The sequence below is a fragment of the Diadema antillarum genome, unplaced genomic scaffold (assembly GCF_040938485.1).
Source record: "Diadema antillarum isolate AM-2024a unplaced genomic scaffold, OU_Dant_1.0 scf00000075, whole genome shotgun sequence".
NCBI lineage: Eukaryota > Metazoa > Echinodermata > Echinoidea > Diadematoida > Diadematidae > Diadema > Diadema antillarum.
Window position 1 is genome coordinate 1,655,483 of NW_027270964.1, and position 20,435 is coordinate 1,675,917.

At 38.1% G+C, this 20,435-nt stretch overlaps 1 protein-coding gene across 1 annotated transcript; it reads right to left on the reverse strand.

Moving 5' to 3' along the window:
- Positions 1 to 876: 876 nt before the first annotated feature.
- On the reverse strand, positions 877 to 20,067 carry LOC139717472 (solute carrier family 23 member 1-like). Its single transcript, XM_071628979.1, has 12 exons — positions 19,882 to 20,067; positions 18,817 to 18,974; positions 16,752 to 16,837; positions 15,674 to 15,744; positions 14,287 to 14,468; positions 9,007 to 9,127; positions 7,917 to 8,073; positions 5,663 to 5,916; positions 4,305 to 4,434; positions 3,454 to 3,597; positions 2,326 to 2,421; positions 877 to 1,145 (listed from the first exon to the last, which is right to left on the reverse strand). The coding sequence occupies exons 1-12, from the start codon at positions 20,065 to 20,067 to the stop codon at positions 877 to 879; spliced, it is 1,854 nt and encodes a 617-aa protein (XP_071485080.1).
- Positions 20,068 to 20,435: the final 368 nt, after the last annotated feature.

Genomic DNA, 20,435 nt, shown 5'->3' on the forward strand with positions numbered 1-20,435 from the left:
CAACATTATACCTTACAAACAATGCTTTTAAGTTGGTTCCGTCTTAATGTCACACTCGCAATGGACTTTAAGTTTTGGTTCTGTCCTTTGTTTCGATATAACCTTGTGTTACTTAGTAAATCTTGCTCATCCATTATTGTATGTACTTTTGCAATTATAATTTATATGTTCGGAAGTATAAAGTGATGATTTTGATATTGTAGGCCTACATAATAATGGTTCAGAGATATTTTTGTTGCATTTTGCTGTTGTTTTGAAATATGAGCAATGAATTAATTCAGTTTGTATATATATATATATATATATATATATATACATATATTTATATATTACATCTTCATTTTTTTGTTAAAACAAAAGAAATAAACGGGGGGGGGGAGGGGGAGGGGGCGTGCGCCTCCCTTTAATCTTGTACTAAAGGCGCCTCCCCTTTACGGACTTTCTGGATCCGCCCCTGGAATGGCGTATAACATATAGGTCTCAGCAAAAACTGAAGGAGGTCATGTGATTCTGAAAGACATGTTATGAGGTCAAAATATATAGTCAAGACCAAGGACAACAGGTTCTGGCCTCAGTGTTAATGATGAATCCACTTACGGTGACATAATACATTGCAATGAAACATTACCAATCATTATTTACGAAGTTCAGCGGGTCGAAGAGCCTATTACATTGGCTTCGTCGAGAACTGTTAATAGGAGGAAGTGAGTCCTTCTGACTTTTGAAGAACATATTCTTCGTTATATTATTTCCCAAACAACTCTCTCTAGTCTCTACAGAGACATCTTATCCAATAAAGTTGACAAAGAAACACGGCCAACTAATCTTTATTGTACATGTGTCTCAACAACGCATATAATACACAGGTAGTTTGGTCTACACATCTTCCGCTACCTCATATTTCTCCCGGGAGCAGCACCGTCTTATTCGTAGATTAAAGTTGGAACCCCGGTACGTTGGACTAAAAGGTAAATACGAGGTCCAGCGAGCCCGTCTGATGTACTTCATGCCTACGGGTGGGTCGTAACACTCATTCACGAGTTGATAGACCTCGTCGTTTGTCTTGCTGTCGCGGGTATCGTCGTCAGTGACCATGGCTCCGTTGACATCGAGCATGTTTTGAATCCCCCTCTCTTCTGGAGTACCTGAGGATTATTACACGTACAGAAAAAGAATAAGATTACGAAAATTGAGCATGATAAGCTGAACTTTAGGAGGAACAAAAAAAAAATCCAAAACGTAAAAGGTTGTGCGTATCGATTCTGAGCTGAAGAATCAACATTTTTATAGCACGACGAGCTGAGCTTCAAGAGGAGCCAAACATCCAAACTAAAAACCACATACATATCGATTTTGAACTGAGCAAATATCATACGCACTTGTCCAGCACCACAGAAATGGATAGTGGAAGCTCAAAGGACTCTCACTGTGTAAGAAAATGTTAAAGGGATGTAAAGTATTGATGGAGGTGAGGATTCAGCTTTTAACTATTGTACGATGCTTAAAAACCATTCAATGTAATGTTAAAGAGCATACATTTCTAGGAGTAATTCATAGCTTAGTTGATGAAAATAGGTTTTGAATTGACTTAAGGCCACCGCACACTACACGATAAGACTGGTTTTAAAGTCTTAAGTCAAGCTGGGTCTTAAGACCAGTCGTACGACCGGACACCGCACACTATACGACCCGACTGTAAAGCGCGCGCAGTGCGCACTGCGTGCGCTTGCATTTTACTGCATTGTGAATGGCTGAAAGCCTACGACCAGTCGTAGAAATTCAACATGTCAAATCTCTACGACTGGCTTTAAGACCCAGTCGTACGACTAGAAAATGGCAAGTCTGCGACGTCACACTTCTAGTCTTAAGGTCTTAAGTCCGCTGAATCGGGGCGAAATCGTGCGGCGGGCTTAAAGATATCCAAAAGCAAAGTCCTAGTAAAGACCACTTTTTATTAGGACGGTTTTGTTTGAAAATTCAAAAGCAATTTTCATCAAATGGACATTGAATATCTCTTAGAATTATATGCTCTTTCATATTTTCTAAAAGGTTTCTCAGTATCTTAAAAAAAAAATCGTCGTCAAAATATATTTGCAGCCTGAAGCACTATCTAAACCGAAGATGCGCCATCCCAACCGTTTTCAATCTAGTGGTTGACAGTATAATACCAGTTGGTGCGCGTTCAGCCGGCACTAGGCACTGCTCATCTCGGACACTTGGCGCACATCTTTGGATGCTATTCCATTTTTGTACAACATGCAGTATCATAGCATAGAGCCTGCAGTGTTGATTTGGGGTGGTGATGAAATGGAAGAAACTGGATACCTGGTATGGTGTTGTCTAGGATGAATCCAATCATGCCACCAATGAACATACCCGTCTCGAGTAACACAAGCAGGATCTGGTCCGCCGTACTTGAACCTTTTACAAGCAAAAGGGTGAAAATCAAAACAAATATATTATTTTCGGACATTGAATGGCCTATTCCAAGACTGTAAGATATCAGTTCTCTGAAACTTTTCATGGTGAGGGGCGGTAAATCCGTTAGCTTCCGGTGCACCATTAAAAAAAAAAATCTAGGACAAGTATGATATAAGCGGGAAAGAACTGCACGGCTCTTTACCCATGCTGGGACTGTCGACGTATACTGAATAATCGTTTATGTATGAAAGCCTACTTTATGCTGTTACCTGACGTCATGTTCCTCGCTCTGCTTATGATGTTGGTCCTCTCCATTTTCAAATATTCTTTTTCCAAAACCTTTTCAAGTGTTCCCTCTGTTATAAAGTATACCTTAAATTTGACGAAGACTTATAACAGCGCACCTTCAGTTCCATTGTACTGTATAAAGGCCCTACATAATGACATTGTGTACTGATGGATAAAAATGATTCACTGTTATTTTGACACTGTGTCAAAGTTGGTTATATTGTATCAAAATAGAATGGGGTGATAAAACTGAACTGAAGGCCAAAACTGAATATTACCTGATTATAGCTTCGATTGAAGGCCCTTTTCGGGACCACGCTTGTCCATTACTCACACGTATTTCATCTGATACACCATCGTTATGATCACCAAATAATATGCAATTTATACCAATTTGAGTTAAGAAGAAAGAAGTCTAATCATTTCTTTAAGTAATTCTATCAGCATGTATAACTTACAATTTATACATTTCTGATTTCATATAAGACAATTTTCATTTACAAACAAACATGCAATTATACATTCTTTCTCGAAAATGGTAAGTGCTTGTGAAGACTTAATACATAATCGTCTTAAGTAGTAAGAGTCGATTCTATAGATTCTTGAATGTACCACATATCGAATCGAGAAACAGGGTATGGACAGAATCCACGTCGGGTTAAACCAAAAAAAAAAATGGAAAGTATTCCCAACTTGACTGAATTGCCAATGAGTGGATCGATCTCCCAATGACATTTTATTTACCAGTCTGAATGCTCTCTGGGTTCTTCTTCACGTACGACGGAACTATCAATCCGAGAGAGAAAGATATCCCTACGATGAAGAGGTTCCTGGCCGAGTTCATGTCCGCATACTGAAGGTTTGAGAAGCCCACCGCGGTGACCATGCCTGTATATTATACATTTCGATACATTAAAGACAATCCAATAAACCAGTCCATCTCGGTACCAAAAGTACGAGAGTTTTGTTTCATTCTTTGTCGGTCTTCTTTGTTTTTATTTTTTGGGTTTTTTTAAGGAAAAAGCAATGGATAGAGTGCTGACGTCACAAACATGACAAAAACAAAAAGAAAAAAAGTTAGGAGAAATGATAGTTTAGGCATTAAAATCGCAGAGGTTTGAGGTAGAACAAAAGTGTATGAAGTCCATTACATTTAGTTTGGATATTTTTTTCTAGGAACAGCGCAAGTCATAGACAAAATATGCATCATTTTGAACAACAAATTACATCATTTTTAACATTGATTCCCGTGAGCAAAAGAAAAAAAGAACAAAAAGTCATGCTTATATGCCTATAGAGCCGGGGCGACCGAGTGCTACAACAAAATGAAATGTCACGTAATGCTGTTACATAGATGCCTCTATTGTATAATCCTTGTTCAGTGTAATATGTTTTTGTTTTTGTTTTTTCAGAGCATTGGTTTGTCTGCTCAGGCATGTCAGGGACCACAATAAATTCCACCAATCTATGACACTATCTATTCATTAACTGCATAATGTAGAATTATATGAATCGTATAGGGAATGTCCCTTTAAATATCAAGACACCGAGACACGCCCTCAACATAAACTTAGCGCTGATAATGGATGTGGTACCTATGGTGACAGAGATGACACCGCCGATTATAGGTTCCGGAATGGTGGCAAGCACTGCTCCCAGCTTCAGGAACATCCCGCATAGTAGAAGGATTGACGACATTACCTGGATGACGAAGCGGCTGCTGACCTATCGCGGAGGGGTCAAAATTGCAACGGATTCTGTTAAAGTGTACTGTAACGTGCTACGTAGAGAGTATATTCTTATTATTTCTTGAATTGATTGTCACTTAGTAATTTTGTTGCAGGGCCCCAAGAAGAACAGTATATACCCCACTGACGTGACTGATGGGGCTACCCTGGGTAAAGAATACCGAATAAATAAATTAGTGGTGCTACAATGTGTCGAACTCAGGCAACGTGTAGGAATTATGAAGACAAAGGAAAAGTGCGCTCTGGAACTTCGTGGATTAAAAAAAAAAAAAACAGTGGTCACGTGAATATGACGTCATTTTGCTTTTTACTTCTCAAATATTTTTTACTTGCGAAGCGTATGACATGTTATTGATCTCGCATTTTTGTTTATTTGAGTTGCAGCGTGCATTGGTAATCATGATTTATAAGCTCCAGTCACAAGGGAATGTCGAATGAATTTAAAATCATAGTTTGTGTGATGTTGTGTATAGGTACCCAAACAGCCATAGAAGAAGTTTATTCAAGGAAATAGTCAACATGTTTATATAAATTCACATAGTGCGTCCTATGCCTAATGGTTTTCTGACGTCTCAGTGCCTGTTTATTTCACAAATTTTTTGGCCGATCTGTTTTGATTTGATGGCTTAAATTTCCATTTTGGAGTCTTTTCCCGAAAGCAATAGCACACTAATCACTCACTTTTCCTCTTTCTTTTTCCAAGAATAGCCGGATAGATTCCCAGCAGAATATACACCTTTCAATATCCAATATTGATTACAACCAATTAGACAAAGACTTGCACTTCCTGTGTTATGAAGTATTGTGACGACTTATTTATTTTTCAGATGAAGATTTGACCATTGACATTAATCTTGCGATTAGTCTCAACTCTTTGTGCTTGGAAGAGAGGAAAAGAGCATCAGATGACTACAATCAAATGATAGGGACAGAAACCAATGACTTCATTTGACGGGTCCGTTAGAATTATGAGTGATTTTAGCTCTTTGATAGCTTTATGACATTTTAACAATATTGAAAACCTCTTGTTGTTGTGATGAAAACAAACTTTATGATTTGGCTCATCAGCACACTGCCCATCCCAGAGAAAATAACGGGAGAGCGAGAGGGAGCGAGGGAGAGGGGGTGTGAACAAAGTGAAGATGGGGGGGGGGGGGGGGGGGAGGAGGTTAGGGGCGAGAGGGAGCATCGTCAACAGGATGTACCTTGGTAAGTCCGATGACACCGACGTTGGTGCTGTAGGACGTCGGACATGTACCGGACCCCCAGAATCCCGAAAACATCCCGCCTAATCCTTCTATCCCAATGCCTCGGTTTATGGCGTGCGCCGGTGGGGGCGGTGCACCGGACAATCTGGCGCATGCGTAGTAATCTCCGATGGACTCGACGATGGATGCCAGACACGCAGCCAGCAGTCCAAAGACGGCGCCAGGTGAGATCGAGGGGGCACCCCATTGACCTGTACAGTGCCAACGTAGCTATTGTTTCGTCATGGTTGTTGATGAATATCATACTGCCCTCGGTAAGACCATGAAATGAATGGAGTTGCCGACTAATAAAGATCATTGTCGGTTATTTTTTTAATACTTGTAGGCATACTTAGCGATAAAAATGAAACATACGAACGCAGTTCCATCATCGGTTGCAGGATGATATTATTTGTGTTGTCACTATCGTTGGCTTTAACCGCCACTGTGACTCCAAACAACATCTATTTCAACACGATGTCGGGCTCTGCGACCATTTTTTTTTTTCACACATCTTATCTGCACAAGATGTTCTTAACGTTATAATGCTATTTTCTTTAGGGTGTGCCCCTCAGAAAATTCAGAAGTATATCTTCATTCTTAACTAATCTATAAATTCTGATCTCAGTGTACTTTTAAATAACATTTGAACACTCTGAGTACATATACATGCGCATCCCGTTTCCAAGTGCCTACAAAGGGGTCAATTCTTAGATGTCTCCCACTGATAGGAAACAATGCTGATTATTTTTAGTAAGATTTGTGGACGAGATCTGACAATCGATTGCCACTCATGTGCATTCAAGTGGATCATGATAGAAAAGTATTTATATCGGCCAAGTGGATTTGAAACATCCCCTGCTAACCAGGATCAACATATCGTTTTAGAACTTCAGGGTGCCCAGTAAACTGGGAAAAAATTAACACGGTAATTGTTTTAAAAATTCATCTATACAAATATATACTAGTATACATGTTTTATACATTTTCATACGCTTCAATCCCAACCCACCCTTCCTCAAAGTATGTCTATTGATGATATAAACATTGCTGAGAAACATTCAACCAAGTTCCTAGGAGTGACCCTAGATAACAATCTAACTTGGAATACTCATGTCCAGAATATTATAACAGCGATATCTAAAGCAACTGGTGTTTTAAGGAGAATAAAATATTTAATTAATGATCAAACTTTAATGATGTTATACAACACCTTATTTCTACCATATGTAATGTACTGTAATATTGTATGGGGCAACTGTAGCAAAACCAAATTGAACACAATTTTTCTTCTTCAGAAAAAGGCTCTTCGTATATGCACACATTCAATTTTTTTTTGGCTCACACTGATCCCATATTTTATCGCCTAAAAACTCTAAAGGCCCATGATATACATTCATACCTAACTGCTATATTTATGTATAAACACATTCGAAATTTATTACCATTTTTCCATAATGCCATAATAACTAATGATCACATTCACTCATACCCTACCGGTCGTTCCCATGATTTTCATTTAAGTAATCCAAAGCTTTTACTTGCTCAAAAGTCGATTAGACATCACGGTCCGGATACATGGAACACTCTTCCTGAGGAGTTGAAACAGTGTGCCTCCTTGTTTTCATTCAAAGCAAACTTAAAGAAGCATATTTTATCACAGTATACTTCAAATACGAATTAAGCACGAATAATTTATATGACTTATGTTGGTCTCCCGATAGTAGCGACACCGTAAGTCATCCCCTCTTCCAGCAAACCAATTTTATCATTCCAAATCCCAGCCTATCTGCCCCTGTGTACTCTTAAGCACGCGCACGCACATTCACCACCATCACACATCAGAGTTTATTTTCCCCTGCTATCTTCGCAGCAGAATTTGTATTGTTTACCAATTTACCTACCTACCTTTTCCTCGGGCCGGCCATCTTTTCAAGCAATGCTTACAATGGCGGCCCTCTGCATTATCACTTCTTATTCGAAATATAATATTGTTATTGTAATCCCAGCTGCATAGACATGCATACTGTAATATCATTAATTTCCTTTTATATCGTTGTTTATGCAAGTCAAACGACTCTGTTTCAAATACTATACTTTGTATGTTTCCCATGTTAACGATTATTCAATCTATGTATATATTGATTTGCAGAAAATAAAGTATCTACTAAACATATAGTCATTTCCTGAATGAAATTCAATATCTTATTACCTGGATATGGAACGTAGAACCATGGCGTATTAGCAACTGCCTCGTTATTGACATCTGTACGAAGGGGGTACGTGCTGGAATTCGGGTCGCTGGAAAACACATCCGTCACAGTGAGAATGACGCAGAAAATCCATGTCGTCATGATTGCCAGCAATACCTAAAAGAAAAGATGATAATAGTAGTGATAAAGATGAAAATGATGATGATGGTGATGATGATGATAATGACGATGATAATAATAAAAATGATAATAATAATATAGTTATCATTATTATTATTATTATTATTGTTATTATCACTATTATTGTCATTATTGTTATAATTATTATTATTATTATTATTATTATTACTACTACTACTATTATTATCATTAATCATTATTATTATCAATAGATCAAGGACAAAGGGCTGTTCATTTTATTGATTTTACTGCTGAGTTTCCTCTATGTATGTGTGCGTGTGTCAGTATAAGTGTGTGTCTGTGTGTGTGTTTGTTTAGGCCTATGTGTTTATGGATAATAATGATAATAATAATAATTATTGACAGTGCTTACATAGCGCATAACACATGGTGCACATGTCCTTGTGCCCTCACAAATTGGAAAGATTATACAAAGACACACTATTCAAATTACAATGATACATGATAATGGGTACATTCTTTAGTTTCCATTACGGCTTAACCATATGTTAACGCTTCCTGCCTTCCTCAGTATGAATTTGGCATTTCCGATTAAAAAGAAGCCACAATCGCAAAAACCGTATCCTCCTTTCAAACTCTGAAAAGGATTGGCAATAATTCTAAAGAATCATGGGCTTGGCTTTAATCAAAATGAATTAATGGTTTTTGCGCATCGAGGAATACTTCGGAATTAAGTCTAAACTGTATAGTGCTGACATTGTCTTGCAAAGCTAGCAATCCTCTATGTATTTGACTCTACTATGAATAATAAAAAACTGTCTTCTGGTCATGATGATTGTTATCTTGTTTTCACAATGAAATTGATGAAACCGTTGTCTTTCACGAGACTTTCTAAACAATGACATGAATGTTAAACAAAAAGGAGACTATAATAGTATAAAAACTGACCGGAAATAGCCGAAAGACGGGGAATCTTGCGACGTGACAGCCTTTGCTCCTGCTGTACGATGCACAAGGCACATTGCAGCGTCCCAAGTACTGTGAGAATGTTACGATTAGAACCATGGTTCTACAGGCACAAAAAAGAACAGCAGGGACGTCACCAGCTTTTTGTGAAGGGGGTGCGTTTTGACTAATGTAACAACCTGCGAGATTTTATATTCATTATACATGTACACATACATTGCTAAAGGAACATATTCATAAGTATAAGTTGTTTTCAAAGTATTTTTCTACATCACCTTTACATTGTACACGTATTTTGAAATTGTGTGATCTGGTGCACACTTGAAAGAGTATCATTTTAAACATCATACTAAAAGACACTATTTTTGTATTTAGTATTGGATACTAATTCTGTCACTGGTAGTTTACATCTACTATAGGGATTGTACAGTTTTTGTTGAGAACTACATGTACTTTCAGGTTTCTAAAATTTTTGGGTGATAATGAGGAACCTCTCATAAAATATGAAAGAGCACGTAATTCTATAAGGAATTCAACGTTTATTTGATGAAAATTGGTTTTGAAATGGCTGAGATATCCAAAAAAGAGTGATTCTGATAAAGTGTAGAACCCACACTTTATTACGATCGCTTTGTTTTACTTTGGTTTTGGATGTTTCAGTCATTCCAAACCCGATTTTCATCAAATAAACATTTGTAGAGCATCTAAAAGCAAATTTTTAGGGAATTAAACACAGTAGACAAGATCACTGTGAAGGACTATGATTATAACATACGGGGGGGGGGGGGGCATTATGTGACGGTGTGAGATTCTCGGCGAGGGAGGGTGTGGGAGGAAGATACCCCATCCCATGGTAGGGACTCTTAGAAAAAACAGAGTATAAAAGTCGCGTTTATAGAGCATTTAAAATCAAATTTCTAGGGAATTAAACATAGTAAAAAATCACTGCAAAGGACTATCCCATGAGCATAACTTGTGAAAACTCTTCACTTTACTATAAGTACGGGCAGAGGGAGTGAGCCACTTTCACTTGTCATTCGTCTTAAACGTATTCATTAAAAGCTTAAATGTGATCGCATTGTTCGAGCAATACAAATTGTTTTTTATACTGTAAAGCATAGAAGCATAGAACAAAAGGAAAAATGTAAGGTTTACTTAAGGTATGTTCCAGAGGGCACACTCGAGGACGCGAGGCTACCATTTATACACTTAATTTACTCATAAGTAAATATCAGTGTATAGCTATAACAACGTTTATTGGCAGTGTATTATTCGCATTTTTAGTTATGAAATTGACAACTTTTAGACGAGAAAAATGCTTTTATTTTTCATTTTGATCTTTGAATAGTTAATCAATTATTTGTTCCAGAGGGCCATTCTTTTTTTTTTTCTTGGGGGGGGGGGGGGGGGCAAGTGTTCCCTCTGCCACCCCCACCCCCCTTTTCCAAACACACTCACACACACACACACACACACACATACACACACACACATACAGGAGGGAGATTTAGTGGAATTTGCTTTCTGAACGAACATGTACAACGAAAAAACAAAACAAAACAAAACAATATTATTTTATTTTGCAACTGATTGACAAATGATTGCCCTACATCGACGTGATCAGTGTTTTAGTACTAGCCACGACAAAAATAAAACAAACAAACAAACAAAAAACATAGGCGTTCATACTCAATCAATTCAATTGCTTATTCACGCAGGGCAATTTGTCAATCAGTTGCAATGAAAACATCTCAACGGAATAACTTAATAAATTTGAATATGTTCATTTGTTTGTTTGTTTGTTTGTTTGTTTGTTTTGTTTTTTGTTTTTACCGCCTAGGACTGGTTCCGGGGACAAGGTAGAATGCGCAAATGTAGAGCGCACCCTATATCATGCATAATTTGCTGCCCTTGCAGATTGATTAACAAGCAAATATTTATTTAATCCTATCGTTATATGCCCTATATATATATATATGTCATATGATTATTGATGATATGTCAGTGTGTCCCTAAAAGCCCCCATACATACCCCCAGACACATAATTACCACTGATCATCCTAAAGTCCCAAAATCACTGCCTCTCTTATTCTTTTTAACCAAATTCAATGGAAAACATCATAAAAGTTACTTGTTTTGTTTTTCCTCAGAAGTACTTTATTGATTCATATTTATTTGCTTCGATTACCAATAGATTGTAATAACCATTATACAATATAACATATATATATAATATATATGATATGTATGTGATATATATGTATATATATATATATATATATATATATATATATAATGATATTATTATCCGCGTGTTGGAATAAGAGCATGAAGACGATGAAGACAAACAAGTTGACATAATGCATGAGATTCCAACTTCATTTATTTGTAAACCAAATTTTCGACCCTTGCACGCATCTTCCTCAGGGTAACAGTGATATTTTTCTGTGCTGAGCTTCAAATACAAATATCACTGTAACCCTGAGGAAGATCCGAGCAAGGGTCGAAAATTTGGTTTACAAATAAATGAAGTTGGAATCTAATGCATTATGTCAACTTGTTTGTCTTCATCGTCTATATATGTATATATAATTATGTATATATACATACAGTGAAAACTTTGAGCAAAGAAAATGGGTTTTCATCGGGATTCGAACCCGAGACCTCCGGATTACTAGACCGGTGCTCTACCGACTGAGCTATTGAAATCCCTAGATCGGTGTTCGTCCCAAACCCTTAACTCTCTTTGCTCGTGTGGTCAGAAGCTATAGTGTGTGTATGTGTGCCGCACACTCAAAGTTTTCACTATTTATTATCTGTTTCTGGTCTGTTTTTCCTTTCTTGTTTCAATATATATATATATATATATATATATATATATATATATATATATGTATATATATATATGTATATATATATATATATATATAACAAGATATATATATATATATGTATATACACACACATATATATATATATATATATATATATATACATATATACATATTTGTGTGTAGGACATAATCCTTTATTGACATAATCTATTGCAAACGTTTGAACAATATTATTTCACGAGATGTATACTTTGTACTATGTTTTAGATTTTCGTTGATTGGAAATAAACTATGATTGAATTGAATTGAATTGAATTGATTAGGACTGCACATTTTCATTAGAAAAATTATGTAATGTATTGCGGTCGATCAGAAGCACAAGAGCCGTTTAAACATGAGTCAATTCAAGTAAGTCTCAATGAACTTTGGTTGGTATGTGTCCAGACACAGAGTATAAGTGGTTGCTAATTTGTATCGTGATTTTTAGTGAAAATGAATTCTTCTAATGATAATTATTGTTACAATAATCAATGATGAACCTTTCATTTAACACATTTTTAGCACATGACTTTCTCTGCATAATCCATCCCACTGGCGTCGATCCGTTTTCATGATGGGGGGGGGGGAGGCAAAACTTGAAGGTGGAATATAGCATATGTGCGAAGGAGCGAAGCGACCAAGCGGGGGAGAGTGTGGGAGGGGGGTATCCCACGCCAGGGAGATTTTGCATTTTCAGACCTGAAATTCAACGTTCTAGTGCACACTAGTGCACGGGAGGGGTGTGGGAGGGGTATCCCCCCTCCCACGCGACGTCGATTTTGCATTTTCAGCATTGAAATTCAACAATCCGTTGCAGGATGAATGAAATATTTGGACAGTTGTTTATCAGAAAAGTAAGGAAATTTTCCTCACTTCGAGAATATAGGGGCACAAAATGACGTTTGCTCCCTTGTCCTCTTGGATTGATGCCCCTGCAGCCTTCCCATCTTTAGAATTCAAATGAAAATAGCTCAAAAAGACATTTGGAATTTAGGAAGCTTTCAATCCCCCACGACTTTTATTGTACTAATAAGTGAAGGGAAAGCAAGCGTGGAAAGGGTTAATCAAAAGGAGATGATTATCCCCTCCCACACGACGGAACTTTTGCATTTTTTTTTTCTACGTGAAGCGACAGATCTGGTGCACACTTTCGATGAAACATTTGTAAATCTATCAATCTAAAGGTGTATTAAGGCCATGGAAAAATAGACCAAACGGGAGAGGGTGTGGGAAGGGGTTTCCCCCTCCCACACGTCGGCAGACACTTTGGGGGAAATATTTGGACAGATTTCTATCAAAAAAGCGAGAAAATCTTCTCATCTCGGGAATTATGATTATGGGGGGGGGGGGGGGGGGGGGCAAACGATCTGCTTACCCTCTCGATATTTTTATGGGGGAACTTTTTTTCTGTCAAAAAAAAAAAACCCAGGAAAATCTCATCGCGGGAATTTGATGGGGGGGGGGGGGGCAAAATTATAATATGCTTGCCCCTCCAAATTTTTTTGTGAGGCTAAGGCTCGCACTTGGGTCCGCATTCTCAATCTGGATTGGTCGGAAGTGAAGTGCTGTGTTTATAGACCCTATACCCTTGTAGCACATGTACACGTATACGCAAACGTGTACGTGCCAAAGAGGTGGGGAGGAGAAAAATCTCTGTGGTACGTGCATGCTCCGTACCGTATGGATGTACAGTACGGTCGATAAATTATAAACACTGTAAAATAGATATGTATAAAATTAGTGCTGCCAGAGCCGGGGTGCGATTTTGTATCCCACGATTTTCTTGTCCCTGGTGCAAAAAAATAGAATAGAATAATAAAATAACAATGATAAAAAGAATGATTATTCAGCGTCCGGCGTTGAGGTCACTCGCAGACTTAAAGTGGTATTTTTTAAGGGTCTGAAGGGGGGGGGGGGGGTACCCAACGAACCCCCCCCCCCCCGCCCGTGACTCCCATGAACAGTACACGAATTCACTCTCAGACACACAAAACAATGACTGTTATTGTTTGTATTTCTCACTCGCAAAAGATCATGGATCATAGATCGAAGAAGACCCTATTAGGGACTCAAAATTATGAAACGGCCATACTTCTGTGCTATAGCGCCCGCTCCCTACGACATTTCGAAATTCGCCTAGACTTTATATAGCACAAACCAGGGACTCGTTCAGGCATTGTGTTTACAGTACAGAGACATTTAGACGACGAGTACAGAAGAGTGGAGGATAAGGCGAAATACAATGAAGATTTAACCGCTACCAGTGCAAAGTTGTTATTCAATCAACAAAAATTACGTATTCTCACTTTCTTTGCAACTGCGAATATTATGTCAGATACCTGAACAAGTGAAGAGAAGGAAATGTTAAAGATTACTGTGTTTGCTTACAGAGCAGCAACACCCCAATGTTGACTACACTTCTGGGCTGCTACACTCAGCAGAGTGATTCCGATAAGACTGATGGTAGGGGCGATTGTCAGGGGGCCGATGTATTTGAGGAGGAGGCTCGTAATCCCGCCAAATCCAACGATGAGTTCAAATGCAGACGAGATCAAAAGCGCACCCTGTATCTGAGATATCAACCCATGCAAAAGTAGAAACATCACGAGGTCTTTAGCGTTTGATTCCAAATTACCATACAGTAGTATAGCGAAATGTTTTTATGACAGGGTCGGCTTTGATATCATCACAAATGTCTATGACATCATATTCAACATCTTTACCATATTCAACAAAGACGCCTATTATCATGTTAATGTATTGATCAAACAATACACACTGTTTCCTTCTGAGTTACACCTGCACTTTGTCGTGTGGGAAATCAGTCGTGCATTAGTGTGATGTGTTAAAGTGGACTTTCTGTGTAATTCAGAAGTAGAGGGGAGTGGCAACATTCAATTTTAACGTTATTTGGATAGACATAGTATCCACTTTAATTCATAAGTACATCTCTACTGAAGGGCAGGTCAGGTCATAGAATTTCTAGTGCAGATATTAAAAGGTACACCACACTATGTACTTTGCTGTTTGCTTTGTTTTTTATGATGCATCAAGTCACAAGTCACACTTTGCGCCACAATGTAAAGGAGCGATATGCTCTGTTGAAACCCCCCCCCAACAAACAATCAGTTTACTTTTACAAGCTTTGTAAATCTATCGATCATTGCTATGTTTACTTTTTTGTTTCTTCTTTCATACCAAATATTGAAAGGCCAATGCCATTATCGTCATGATTGTCTTTTCCTAACTGAGTCAACGATTATCCCGACCCATCCAAAGTACTACCAGTAGTACTTGACACAATATCAAGCGGTATTGGAATAGGCTCTTGTAATGCTGGTCAGCATGATCAGTCATTTTCCTGGTGTCAAAAAGTATATATCCTGTTCGTGTTTTGGCAGCCAATGGGGAGCTTTAGATTTTCGCGACGTGGACGTTCAGAGAGAGAGAAAAAAAAAACTTGGTGTGAGCATGCCCAGAATCGCGTATCAGACGAGATCTATAGCTCGCGCGCCTGAGTTTTCATTACGCGTTCTGGGCTATTTTTACGTCCGCGCAATTCACGACGTAGAGAGCTACTTCATACAACGATCACATGGGGGCGCCATTTTATTTTCATACGTTGCGTCTCAGTGTAATTTAAAACTATAGCAGCGCGACGCAGGGAAAAGGAGAACGTCCAGCTTAAGCGTCGTCTCAAACGTCCGCGCAGCAAATCTAAAGCACCCTATTATGCAAACAATTAACAACCTTGGGCGATTGACCTCTCCTATACCTCCTGCATGCGATCCCGAAACTCTGCTCGCAAATCGTCCTGGGTGACCTCCGTCTCATTTGTTGACATTTCTGTCGAAAAAACCCAACAATATAAAGATACTAAAAGTCAATATTTGACTTCCTTAGCCTCTTCTCTTTACGATCATTCTGATAATTGGAAACAAAGGTTAAGGAAGCTGTCTGTGTGTACATACTTGAGGCAATTTCCGGCGACAAGAGATAAGCAGCATAAATCACTTCATGTTGACCTAACATACGACAAGAAAGTATCAATATTAAAAAGGCCAAACTAGAACATACCACTCTTAAGAAAGACGCAAATTATTTCCTACTTTGTCTGTTCGCAAAGAGAATAACAATGATAAAAAGATCAAATTTTCATTTGGATATCACAAAAATTCTTGAAATTGTACTCAATCGCAAAATACACGAATATACGTTTGAAAGCATATAATACGACAGTATTTACCAAAATTGTAAGAAATAGATGGGCTTGCATTTAAAACACCTGGTGAAGTCATTCAAAAGAACCAATCTCAACAAACAACCAATCTCACCGAATATGTTCACTCTCTAACCTAAAGCCCGCCGCACACTACACGATTTTGTCCTGATTCACCGGTCTTAAGACCTTAAGACTAGAAGTGTGACGTCACAGTCTTGCCATTTTCTGGTCGTACGACTGGGTCTTAGGGCCAGTCGTAGAGATTTGACATGTTGAATTCTACGACTGGTCGTAGGCTTTCAGCCATTCACAATGCAGTAAAATGCAAGCGCACGCAGTGCGCACTGCGCGGGCTTTACAGTCGGGTCGTATAGTGTGCGGTGTCCGGTCGTACGACTGGTCTTAAGACCCAGCTTGGCTTAAGACTTTAAGACCAGTCTGATCGTGTAGTGTGCGTTGGCCTTAATTCATCTCATCATGTGGGCGTGGACTCGTGACTGCATTGTCTTCTCTCCTTCCTCCCCGTATGCACCTGTCCATCTTTAAACCTGTCATAGTCAAATGCAATTATTGTCTGAGATAGGAATAGCACCTATAAACGTTGATAATAGGAGGGGTTAACGTCACAAACCTCCAATAACGGGACACGGCCTCAACTGAAATGTTGACACTATCGGCAGTACGAAGGAAAAAGCTGGACCTTGTACGATCGGCAATCTGTGGGGTGATCGGAAAAAAGAAAAGAAAAGAAAAGAAAAGCTTTGTTTTCTTCGGTAAAAAGTATGCCCTTATCTTATCAGATTTGCTTCCCAATTGATAAGAATGCGTTAGAATTTAAGCGATTTTAGTCCGTGGTCTTTTCTCATGGTTCATTTTTTATTCTTCGATCATTTAAATTCTTTTCATGTCATTCCTTTTAGATTCTATTTCATCAAAAATTAGAGAGAAATTCATTCAATAATTTAACAACGAAGAGGTGGCATTCAATAATACGATAGCTGGAAAGACAGTCAATTTCGTCACAAGAACTAATTTCATTTCATTAAGAGACACACAAGTCCAAACTTTAAACCTTCGAAATCAATCAACATTGATAAGCTGTTTTTTTTTTTTTTTTGTGATTCACACCCCATTTATACACGTCGAATTCCCATTTTCAGTGTTGAACAATTTGATTAAATTCATCTTTATTTCAGGGTTTCATTCAATCAGTTAATTTCGATCATGATCATGATGATCTATATCTTTCTTTTCTTTCTACTTTTCCTTCCAGATTCACTTTAATCAATTTCAATTCAATTCAATTCAATTCAATCATAGTTCTATTTCCAATCAACGAAAATCAAAACATAATACAAAGTATACATGACATGAAATAATATTGTTCAAACATTTGCAAAAGATTCATAAAGGATCTGAGAAAGATAACAACATATATTTATATAATATATATATATATATATATATATATATATATATATATATATATATATACAATAATTAGGAGGAACAACACATACATACTTTGTGACCGTGCGGAAAATAGATTCGATTATGGAAAATAGTGATCCACTAAAAAGCAAATCTTGTGGAACGTGGATCGCTAGATAAATAATGAGTAAATAATATGTTATTCAAGGTTTTTTTTTTTGGTAACTATTATATTTGATATGAATTATTTAAGTCATTTACAAAAATATACATGTAGTTATATTGAGATACGCAGGTCGGGAAAAAAAAGAATAGAATGTCAATGTTAATGCCCGGACAGTGTTATAAACAATGTGAATATAACACGATAAATTGGGTGGGAAAACCTACATTACAATAAATGACAATACAGCAGTCTTGGGCTGCATCCCCTTACCCCCCCCCCCCCCCCCAAAAAAAAAGCAAACAAACAAACAAAACACACACACATTTTTGGGTTGAAATATGAAAACACATAACCCATGACATTCCTCCAATCAAAGGGGGGGGGGGGTGATGGATGTGGTGGGGAAAGAGCATTGTTCCTTGACCTAACCATGACCATTAACCTTCCCACCCCCACCCCCATTCGATTTGGGAGAATCTCCGGGCAGAACCCTTGGAAAGTTCTGGAAAGCCGTTGTCCTGATTAATCTATAAATGCACATGTACTTAATGTTATTATAAACAAGTGTGGAATCGTTGAGTGCTTAAAGCCTAAACAATGGATGAAAACACATTATGAGATAAGACCAGAACGCTGTCGGGATAATTTGATTGCTCAAAGTGTTAAATAGATTACTCCGAGGCCAATTTCAATGCTGGAATTGTGACATTGCGCAATGACATTCTCGCCTCTCACTAAATGGATGTTTCAACATCTTCGCAAGTTAGAGTACAATAACAATGCAGTTTGTATTCTAGATTAGCAGGACAAATTTACAGATGATGAAAATAAATTTGAAAATGAATTTGAACGACTAACGGTCGGGTATGATGGTCAAAACTCTTTAAATTAAATGGTCACAATAATGGATTTGACCAACGAACTCATGCGGTGCCTGCAAAAGCCTATCCCAGGATGCATATCTAAATTATATGTATGTAAGCTGTATATGTGTTATTGATTATGTTTGAAGGTGGAAAAACACAAACAAATAAACTTGAACTACGAATAATGATGGATGGCAATGTGTGACGTAAATGAGGAGACAGGACAACGGTACCTGACACCAAAGGTCGTCTGCAAGAACGTCTGGATGCCACAGACGAAGAACGTGGTGGCGAGGATTTTCGACAGGATTTCGATGTCGCCGGCGACACACAGATACGGCGCCAAGACGAGGGGGTGAGCTAACACACCGCTGATCATGGTGAGGAAGTGCTTGAAGTTTAGCAAAAAGAAATAGGTAAAACTAGTACATGTAATAAGAGATGGAATGTACGCTGAATAATCGTATATTCAGAGAAGTTGTTTCAGAGATACCTTGGTGTATCCAGTGCTTCGATTATGCGGTTTTGGTAATATTTATGTTCAATTATATTTTTTTATGGATGTTCTTTTTTTTTCAAATGACGTCGTAACAAATGATATTCAATTATTCTGTTTTAATGAATACAGTATACTCGCAATCAGTATGTCTTTAGTGCTGTGATTGCCAGGGAACACTTCTGCAGGCTGTCCCTGGTTCCCAGAATCAACGTCCGTTATAAATGCATGTGAAAGAAACATCATCAAAGATTATTAAAGGAGTACTAATTGTTCGACACACGCAACCTTTACAAGCCGGCCCGTAACTGGTAGATTTTAAACAAACCTTCAGGTGCACTATAACCCCGTAAGCCGTTCTCAAATCTTTCCTTTCACCGTCTCGTCTCACCTAGCAATTATAATTGATACCATTTCCAACCCCCGTCGACTCTCAGTCTTCCAAAATAAGGAAAGTTACAGTTCATTTTTTCCGAAGGATCACGTCATTGCGAAGGTTCATAATTCCGACAATGAAACTAGATTCGATATTCCGAAGGTTCGTTGGTACGCTTCTTCTTTTCATTTTCGAATTGACGAACCTTATTTCATTTTTGGATTAATAAATCTTCGGAATAACGGACCTTCAGAATAACATCAGAAAATCAAATGTTTGGATTAACGAACCATATTTCTTGTTCGGATCACGAATATGGAATTTGCATGTTCCAGAATAACGAAGGAATAACGAACTTTTTTTGTTTCATTTTCGGATTAACAAATCTTCGGAAAATTAAAATGAACATCTCTCAGTAGAGCCTACCTGAAAGGCCAGTACTATAGTAGAGTACCACGGCGGTCTCTGCTCCAGGGTGTATGTCATTTCACTCTTCAACTTGCCCAGAATGGAATCCGCTCGCCTTCTTGCTGTCTTCCCCTCCTCATCCTCGGGATAGTTGCTCCTCATGTTCTCCATATCGAGGCATGGGATATCCTCCGTATCCAACATGTTGTTTTTATCATTCATCTTTCAGAAACGTATCTTTATTCTTCTTCTTCTTCTTCTTCTTCTTCTTCTTCTTCTTCTTCTTCGTCTCGTTCTTGCTTTTCTTTTTCTGTTTCTTCAGCTCCTTTTTCTCAGATCATGGCGTGAAGTGTTAAATGGAAGTTTTACAGACAGAGGATAACTATACCACGGCCAGGGGAACGATTCTTTTAATCATAAAGCGGACGTAAGAGGTGTAGGTAGTGTCCCAGGCGATCTCAAAACTGTTAATGCAAAACCGATTAGATAAACCCAACCATAACTACACACGTTTTGCAAACGAGCGCTAGCATTATGTGAGCTCTATATAATTACATAGCCCACCTCCGTGT

Excerpts from the sequence above, each read along its gene's own strand:
- LOC139717472 (XM_071628979.1), bottom strand. The coding sequence starts at position 20,067 with ATGTTGGATACGGAGGATATCCCATGCCTCGATATGGAGAACATGAGG. Across the intron at positions 18,975-19,881 it reads CTATAGTACTGGCCTTTCAG|CACTTCCTCACCATGATCAG; the intron begins GTAGGCTCTACT and ends CTAAACTTCAAG. Across the intron at positions 9,128-14,286 it reads CATTGGGGTGTTGCTGCTCT|AACCATGGTTCTAATCGTAA; the intron begins GTAAGCAAACAC and ends TTGTGCCTGTAG.